Consider the following 9,222-nt stretch of genomic DNA (forward strand, 5'->3'; position numbering starts at 1 on the left):
CTTAATTTTTAAATTTGTCTCATTTAAGCTCTTTTATAAGAACTTATGTTAAAAGCAAATAGAAAAATAGAGAGTTAAATGTAATCATGTAAATTTTACATATTTATTTTTAATCAAAATTTAAACAGAAAAATCACGTGACTGCATTATTTTTTTATATTTATATTTAATAGAAATTACAATAAAAAAGGTTTAGTGTGAACAATTTAAAGTTCAAGAGATAAAATGAGAGCTCACTTTTAAAATTCATAAAGTAAACTGAGAATGACTTTAAAAGTTAGGTGCACTACTGATAATAATCTTAAATTTAAATTCGACATAGGGTATGTTTGGTAGTGATTCTTAGAACCCAAAATCAATTCTCTAGTCATCCACAGCTGAAATTCGTGTTTGGTAAAAATCATAAAAAGTGATTCTTAAATTTTTTTTGAAGAATTTTACAGTCAAAATTAGAAACAGCCCAAATGGAACTTTAACTTTTAGATGATACGACAATCATTTTAAAGTACAATTAATGAAACTTTCATAATACCCTTGTAATCAATACTTCTTACACTTTACCAAACGCTCAGCTGTTTTTTTATAATAGTTATTTTTTTTTCAGCACAACTAATAACAATTTTTTTAAAATCTACAGCACTACTAAATTGGCTCATAGTCTAATAGAAAGGAAAGATAAAAATTAGGGGCCCGTTTAGTTCACTGATTCGAGTTTTTAATTTGAGTTGAGATGTGACTTTATGTGAGAGCTTTTTACTGTATCAAAAAAAAAATTAGATATGACTGTTTCTGAGAGCTTTTTACTGTAGTAAAACTCGAATTCTAAACTCGAATCGGTGAAATGAACGGGCTTTTAAAAATTTTATTTGATGTCACATCCTCCTTTCATCAACTCCTACTTTACAAAGTCGAAGTAATGTACAAAATTTCCCAAGGGATTCTCGGAATAGGAGGGTCATGGAAATGTCTTGGTTCTTTATTAAACAGACGTAATAGAGATGATTCTTCAAGCATGCCTAGCCACCAGCGGGCTGTACTGTGCTTGCCAAGCACGTTCCTTGCATGAGTGAGCTATATGTGAATTGATTTGGCATCAACCCTCTTCTCATCATGTCATCACGCAATTCGAATGCCTTGGTCAGTTCTCCGGTGACACAGCAACCATGTATCAAAAAGTTATACGCCAGTGCATCAGGCTTTAAACCCTTATCTAGCATGGTATCCCATAGTCTAGTAGCTTCCTGCAAATTGCCCCTTTTACAATACTCGTAAATAAGGGTTGAATAGGTGATGCAATCTGGAAAAATACCGTTGTTCATCATCCCAACCAGGAGCTCAGAAGCCTCCTCAAATTTACCCATTTTGCAGAAACCATGAATGAGCATATTATATGTTACAGTGTTGGCTAAAAGCCCTTCAAGCATGGCCTTGTGCAGCTGTGTGGCTTTCTCCATATTTCCGTCATTGATAAGGTGGTTTAAGAAACAACCATATGTTATGCGATTGGGAGGAGAATCGCTAATCAGCATCTGCTCACAAAGACGCTCAGCTTGAGTCGTATATCCTGCCTTGCATAATCCATGTATCAAAGCAGTATACGTTACAACATTAGGAATGCATCCTTCACCAACCATTATATCCCAAACTCCAAATGCCTCCTTTAACTTTCCTGATTTTCCATATGCATCAATCATACTTGTATATATAATGTTATCAGGCCTCAATTGTTGATCACACATCGCCTTCAAGAGACTGAATAACTTTCTTGTATCCTGTTGCTTTAGAGTTCCATTAATTAGTATGGCATAACAAACCAGATCCATGTTGACTCCTCTTTCAATCATTTCACGACATGCACTCAATGCGTCCTTTAATCTCCCTTCCTTGCAGTAACCATGTAACAGTGCACTATAACACATCTCATTTAAGTCACGATTCTCTTTATGAAGGTCATCTACAAACTCTTTGGCTTCAGAAACTCTGCCTGTAGAACACAGACCACTTATTAGAGGTCTATAAGTGTATGTATCAGGCGTAAGACCATTCTCTACCATTTCATCAAGCAGTTCAAAGGCTCTTGTTGTGTTGCCTTCGCAACAGTACTCCTCTATCATGACATTGTAAGTCACCTCATTAGGCATGATATTCCTTTTTACCATTTCATCGAACAAATCATTCGCTTCAGGCATCCTATTTGCACGACAAAGACCAGAGATAAGTGCAGTAAAGGTGTAAACATTTGGTGCAATGCCCTTCCCTATCATTTCATGATATAGCCTAATAGCCTTGTGGATTTCTCCAGCTTTGCAGTATCCATCTATCAGAGATGTATAGGTTGCAACAGTTGGCACCAATCCTCTGCTAATCATCTCAGTGAAGAAAGTCTCCGCTGCAGTTAAACTCCCGAATTTACATTCCCCATTGATCAAAGAATTGTACGGATACACCGTTGCTCTGATCCCAGTGTCACTCATTTTGTCAAGATAGCGCACTGCAACATCTAGTTCACCCCTTCTACAGAAAGAATCTATCAAAATGGAATAAGTAATGTCATTCGGAAACAAACCCTTCTTATCCATGTTACTAAAAAGCGACTCCGCCTTGTCTATCTTCCCATCTTTGCACAAAGAATTAATCAGCGAATTGTAAACAAACAAATTAGGTACAACTCCGACTCCACTCACTTTATTTACCAAATCAAAAGCATCTTCAATCTTCCCCTTCTTCCTCAACCCATCCACCAGACCCGAAAGAGCAGCCTCACTCGGGACAAACCCCAATTCCATCATCTCATCCATTAAATCCACACCAATCTCAAACTCCTGCACTCTGCAAAACCCAAGTACCAAAGTACAATATGTGACTACATCAGCTTTTAACCCTTTTTGACCCAACAAATTCTTAACTCCAACAGCCTCCCAAGCCCTATGGCTCTTGCACAGCCCATGAATCAACACATTATATGTAACTACACTCAAAGCACACCCATTTGATTCAGCACTCTTAATCACTTCCTTAGCTTGGTCAAAATCCTTCAATTCACATAAACTTCGAACAACATTAGTGTACATATAAACATCAGGCGAGATACCCACATTCTCAAACTCGTGAAAAAGTTCTAAAACAACATTGAATTGTCTAATTCTCACAAGCCCATTGAAAAGGGCACTCAAAGTTCTAACCTCAGGCAATAATCTATTCTCCCTCATGAGCCTCACAACCACAACACCATCAAAGACTTTCTTATTCTGCACGTAATTTTGGACGAACAAATCAAATCCCAAAGTCGAACCAAACTTGCAATTCTCATAAGAATTCAGAAAGCAGTCAAACAATTCGTTAGGGCTCAAACCTCGAAGGCGGAGGGTCTGCAACAGCGAAGACGCCGGCCAAAATAGGTTAGACTGAACGAGAGCGTGAATCAGAATGCAAAACGACGCCGTCGAGTGGTTGAACTCCTTGTGAAGGCCCAAGAAGTTGAAGAATCTCAAGGCTAACCTGGAGTCGTCGAGAGTTCGGATGAGAAGCTTCATAGGTTAGACTGAACGAGAGCGTGTATCAGAATGCAAAACGACGCCGTCGAGTGGTTGAACTCCTTGTGAAGGCCCAAGAAGTTGAAGAATCTCAAGGCTAACCTGGAGTCGTCGAGAGTTCGGATGAGAAGCTTCTCAACGTGGTGGGGCTTCAACGTGGCGGAAATGAAGGCGTCGTCGAGAGCCGTTTTCCAGCTCTGGTTTCCTCGGACGATGCCGCTGAGGATCGACACGAAGTGAGAGTCGTTTTCGTCATTGTCTCCGGCCAATGATTTAGGAAGAGTGCAGAGATTTTTGTGGCATCGGCGAAACCGAAGGTCTGAGATGAAACAGTGAGGACGAATTGTCCTCATCTCGGATTCAAAATGACGGTCTAAGTTTCGGCCATGGAGGTCTAAGGTTGAAGCTTGATGCTCCGGAGTTGCAGATGGCGAGAGTGCTTATTATGTAAATGGACCGGGCCTAAAATGTCACTTGCATGGAAGTGAGGGAGGACCTAATAGTCCTTTTTGGGCCTAATGGGTCAAGTAGTTTGGTGTGTAGTCTTCAAAAGTGATATAGTTGAAGAGAAGTTGGGAAATTAGCGAGTAGAATTATATGGAACTTTTAAAAAAAAAATTTAAAATATGAAAATTATGTAATAGTTATCCTAAAGATTTTCACTTTTATGCTACAAATTAAATCACGTTGCAATTATTAAACCATTTTATATATTACAACATTATATATACTACTAAAGGAGGTACCGGGTTTACTATTCTTTAAATAGTGTATGGTCCCTTCTCTCTTTAAGTTTTGGAAAAAATTTGTCTATGTCCTTTGATTGTTGTTTTTATCGTTTTGTCATCAGTTTCTTATTTTTTCAGTTGGACTTTTTAGTCATTTCTACTGCCCCACCATTACCGCGTTATTTTGTTTCTCTAGTGTGAAAATGATTGTGTGTAGCGAAATTTACTGTAAAGTCCACGTGTCAAAACACAATTGGGCACCTTCTTAAATGTGCTCCACATGACACAATACATATCGCCAGATAAATAACGCCGCCAAGTGTCATAAATTTAAAGGTGAAGAAGAACGCGCTCACGTGAAACTGAAACAGATGATCCCATGCATCTCTAATTGTGGCCAACAGCCTTAGCACGTGTCGTGCTTCAATTTGTCAGAAGAATCAAGCGGCAGGCCCCACCTCCAATGATGCTGACGACTTTGTCCCTTGCTCCACTCTGGGCGCACATCTTCTTGCCCGTGCGTTTCACGCACCAATCGCAACCACTGACTTTTTAGATCTAACAGCCTATGATAAATCCCATATTATTTTAAATTATTATTATTTTTTATAATTAATGAATAAATTTTAATGGATTTGTAGCTCAAGTTTATCCATTTTAACACCATTTTGCGCGAAATTTCTAATACGACTTAGATAAAAATATTATAAATAATCAAATTACATTCAACAAATACACAAAATAAAATAAAATCACGTCCAATTGAATTAACAAATAAATTAAACAAAATAGGTCCTTATGGGCCTATCAGCTCGATCACTCAGCTACCACTATAGACCCCTAAAAACATTTCATTCTTAAAGCTCTGTCACATATGCCACACGCGAGCTCTTTGGGCCGGACCAAATAGAATTCGGGTCATTGTACTCTGACATGTTTCTTTTATACGTTTTTTACATTTTTGTTTCTTTCTTTTTTTTAAACAATTTGTATATTAATTATTTTGAATAGATCACGTGCGCAATTTGGAATCATTATTTTTTTCCTAATTATTATTATTTATTATGTTTATTTACTTATTTATTTTTAAGTGAAAAAATATATGTGTGTAAATAAATATATATACATACGTAATACAATCACGATAATGTGTAAAAATAATTTTGATCATTTATCGTCATTTGTTTTTAACCTTTGAATATCATTTTCATACTTTTTTTTTTCATTTTACAATGTAATCACTTATTTGTAACTAATTATTATATTATTGTATCTAATCTCATCATAAAATAAATAAACAAACATCCGTGCAACAACACGGATATCTCATTAATGACTACTAAATGGGAGGAGGAGGGAAATAAAATAATGTTAGGACACTATATTAATTAATTTAGTATGTGAATTTACATTTTTACATTGGTGTACATTTAAATATTGACACGTCAATTAATGATAAAAGTTTGTATTTATCAATAAAAAAATAATAACTAATATATCACATCAGTTAGTATGTAAGAGTATGTTTGGTAGGAAAAAAAAGTAGAAGGAAGGAAGAAGGTTAAGGGATTTTAGGAGGGAAAATAAAAATATAGGTTGTTTGGTAGGAGAGAAAAGAGAAAGGAAGAGAAAATTGAGTGGAAAATAATACATGTGGACCCCACTATTTTTTTTTCTTTCCACAAGTGGGCAGAAAATGGGGGCAACTCATTAAAGTGAGCAAAGTTACTAAACTACCATTTTCTCTATCGACATCCAGCAAAAAATTTAAGGGTATAAAAGTAATTTACGAGTAAGATTTTTTCTTTCCTCTCAATTTAACTTCCAATACCAAACAAGTGAAGGTAAGCTCATTTTCTTTCCATATTCTCATATCAAACAACATAAAAGAAAATCAATTTCCTTTCTATCATTGATATTTTCTATTACTTCCATATTTTCTTTTATTCTATTTTCTTTCCTTCCTACTAAACATAGCATAAGAGATAGATTAAAGTTGGTATTTGCTAGAGAGAAATAATAAATTGGGAGTGGAAAATAAAAATTATTATTAAATTTTTGGGGAAAAGCAATTAGTAACAATTTTGAATTTGACAATTCAAAAATTTCTAAAATACCCTCGACTCTAGAACTACCCCAAATAAATTTTAGGGCTTGTTCTTTTGAGTGAAAAACTCAAAAAAGGCAATTCGAGTTACAATTTTATTCGAGTTCATGTTCTTTTAAGTTTAAACTCGAGCTTAGGACTAAAACTCGAGTTCAGGACAAAAACTCGAGTTCAAGTTTCCCCTTCAACTCGAGTTTAGAAACTCGAACTCAAATTAATGAACAGTATTTTTTCTATTATTAAAAATGCTATAATTTTTTCGTTTTCATTCTGATTGAGATGATTTTTGTTTCTATGCGTTGACAACGAAAAGACGAATAAAACCCGACCCATATACCATATTAAAAATTTTCATCAGCATTAAGTTTTTATTAAAATACTATTTAAATATAAATTCAAGTTTTGACTCACTCAAATACAAACTCAAAAAGATTTTTATCTTAAATCATAACTTAAATGTACATAACCAAACACAAACTCAAGTTACAAGTTCAACTTAAGTTATAACTAAATTTAACTCAAGAATTATACTCAAGTTAAACTCTAAAAAACAAGTTTTTAGATTCCCAAACAACACTGCTGGAGAAGATAAAATCATCGCTGAATTTCGCGATGAAGCCAAAAATCACGTAGGAAATCCATCGGAATAGTGCTACAAGACTAGAGCTTTATCACAAATTAAAGATCTCCCTAACGAGGCGGCGCGTTTGAGATGGATAAGACTAACGATGAAGACAATAGGTTTCGTCGCTTGCAAAATCATGCAGAGGAGTCACGCTTTGTAAATGTCACGAGTGAGGAAATAGAGTGAGTAAATAGAGGAAAAGAGCAAGAAAGGGAGAAAGAGAGAGAGGCGGGTTGCATAGAGAAAAAGGGAGAGAAGGACAACAGAAAGAGAGACAGAGGCGGGTTGCATAGAGAAAAAGGGAGAGAAGGACAACAGAAAGGGACAGGGATTGGGAGGGGTGGTCAACGTAGAGAGAGAGAGAGAGAGAGAGAGAGAGGAGATAAAGGGTTTGAGAAGAGCTTAGGTTCTGTCTATTTTACTAATTTAAATTTTTAATTTAAATTTTATTATAATTAAAAATTTTTATAAAAAATTACATTTAATTTTTCTACTATAGTAAAATTTTTTAATATAAAATAACTTATTAATTCAAATTAAAAACTTAAATATACGAACTGAACGAAGCCTTAGAGTTTTTCAATTTTTGGGTGATTTCTTTTTAGGGTTTCAAAATTACTATTAACCTTAATTAAAATAAGAAAAACAATTAATTTTTTTTAAGAATATGGTATTTACTAACTATCTAATATAATTTCCTTTTTGATCCATCTCTCTCTTTCTTTCTCAAACGAAAAATAAGTGCAAAGGTGTGCAATGTTTGGTCGTAGCTCTAGCGCCGCCTCTAGGCGCATCGCCGGGCTTCTGACAGTGAAAGTTGGTCACTAAATTCGTCTCGACGTCAACTTTCCTGTAGTGGTGGTTGTGTGTGAAGCGTGCTAGGAAATCATTACTCGCCCCGTCCGACTAAGTTAAGTCCCTAAAATCTTGGAGCTGAATTGTAATCCGCTGGTTAGAAATAAACTATTAATCATATTCCCACATCATATGGTATGAGCATTAGCATTGATATTTATCTTTACAAATAAACTTACGATATTGATTTTCACAAATAAATATTTTCAATATTAATGGCATACTTCTTAAAGAAAAAAAAAACCTTCTACATTGTCGTGATAGGATGAACAAAGGAGAAACAAAAAACTGCCCGTGAAAGAAAATAATTCCAATCACATGGTACCATTTTGTAATATTAATTCCATTTACTTTTTTTTGCTAGTTAAATTTCAATATTTGATTCTCATATGCAAGTTTATGTGCACTCTCTAATATATAACTATGTTACTTAACCTTATACCATGTTGCCGTACTTCAATGGAAATTTTAAAAGTTAATCAGTGATTTTTTTTATTACCCAATCGCATTTTTTTTAAAGTACACGTTTAACTTATTTATCAACCATTTTTTTTGTTGAGGGCTCTTTACCAATACGAGGACCGAGCCTAGTGTACCAAACTAAGGGGATGTTTGGTTGGAGAATTCAAATCATGATTTGAATCATGGTTCGCTATAGTGTTTTCTTTCACAAAAAATACACGTAAATTGAAAATAATTCTAATAACATGATTCTAATCCATGAATCAAACGTCTCCTAATGCAGTTCCTGATGCATACGGTGAGTGGAAGGCACAAAGATGTGTGTTCATCTACATATTTTCAATGTAAACCGATTGCGGTTAACAAAAAAAAAAATCATTTCCCCCTAGATGTCCTCAACTAAAGCTCACCATTAGATCTAATTTAAATGACTTATTTTTTCTACATTATTTGTGTCAATGGTTTAGATATTTACGTGGAATTGATGAAAATATACATTTTCCACGAGCCCTAACAATAATAATAACAATAAAAGTAATAACACTAACAAAAAAACACTAGCTAGCTACCTAGGGTTTGATTTTGGAATAAATCAAAGTTCTCCTACCAATTTATCCCTTACGTTTTTTAAACTTAACTTTGGAATTAGAGGTTAAGTCCCGTTCATTTTACCGATTCGAGTTTTATTATAGTAAAAAGCTATCAGAAACAGTCACATCTAACTTTTTTACTACAATAAAAAACTCTCACATAAAGTCATATATAAACTCGAATTAAAAACTCAAATCAACGAACTAAACGAGCATTTAATTGTCCTTTTACCTGACATATCTTAACAACTGAAGCTTATGTGATGATTTGTAGATTTTGTATTTGGTAATTATAAGTTCGTCGTTCACATATTGTGAAATG

General features: G+C 34.6%; 1 protein-coding gene across 1 annotated transcript; it reads right to left on the reverse strand.

Moving 5' to 3' along the window:
• Positions 1–852: 852 nt before the first annotated feature.
• Positions 853–3,937, reverse strand: LOC21384256 (putative pentatricopeptide repeat-containing protein At5g59900). Its single transcript, XM_010107918.2, has 2 exons — positions 3,636–3,937; positions 853–3,498 (listed from the first exon to the last, which is right to left on the reverse strand). The coding sequence occupies exons 1-2, from the start codon at positions 3,884–3,886 to the stop codon at positions 1,017–1,019; spliced, it is 2,733 nt and encodes a 910-aa protein (XP_010106220.1). The 5' UTR covers positions 3,887–3,937; the 3' UTR covers positions 853–1,016.
• Positions 3,938–9,222: the final 5,285 nt, after the last annotated feature.

This window comes from Morus notabilis, unplaced genomic scaffold, assembly GCF_000414095.1.
Source record: "Morus notabilis unplaced genomic scaffold, ASM41409v2 Scaffold2063, whole genome shotgun sequence".
NCBI lineage: Eukaryota > Viridiplantae > Streptophyta > Magnoliopsida > Rosales > Moraceae > Morus > Morus notabilis.

Coding starts and splice junctions, on each gene's coding strand:
- LOC21384256 (XM_010107918.2), bottom strand. CDS start 3,886: ATGAGGACAATTCGTCCTCACTGTTTCATCTCAGACCTTCGGTTTCGC. Junction 3,499..3,635: donor CGAACTCTCGACGACTCCAG/GTTAGCCTTGAG, acceptor CGACGACTCCAG/GTTAGCCTTGAGATTCTTCA.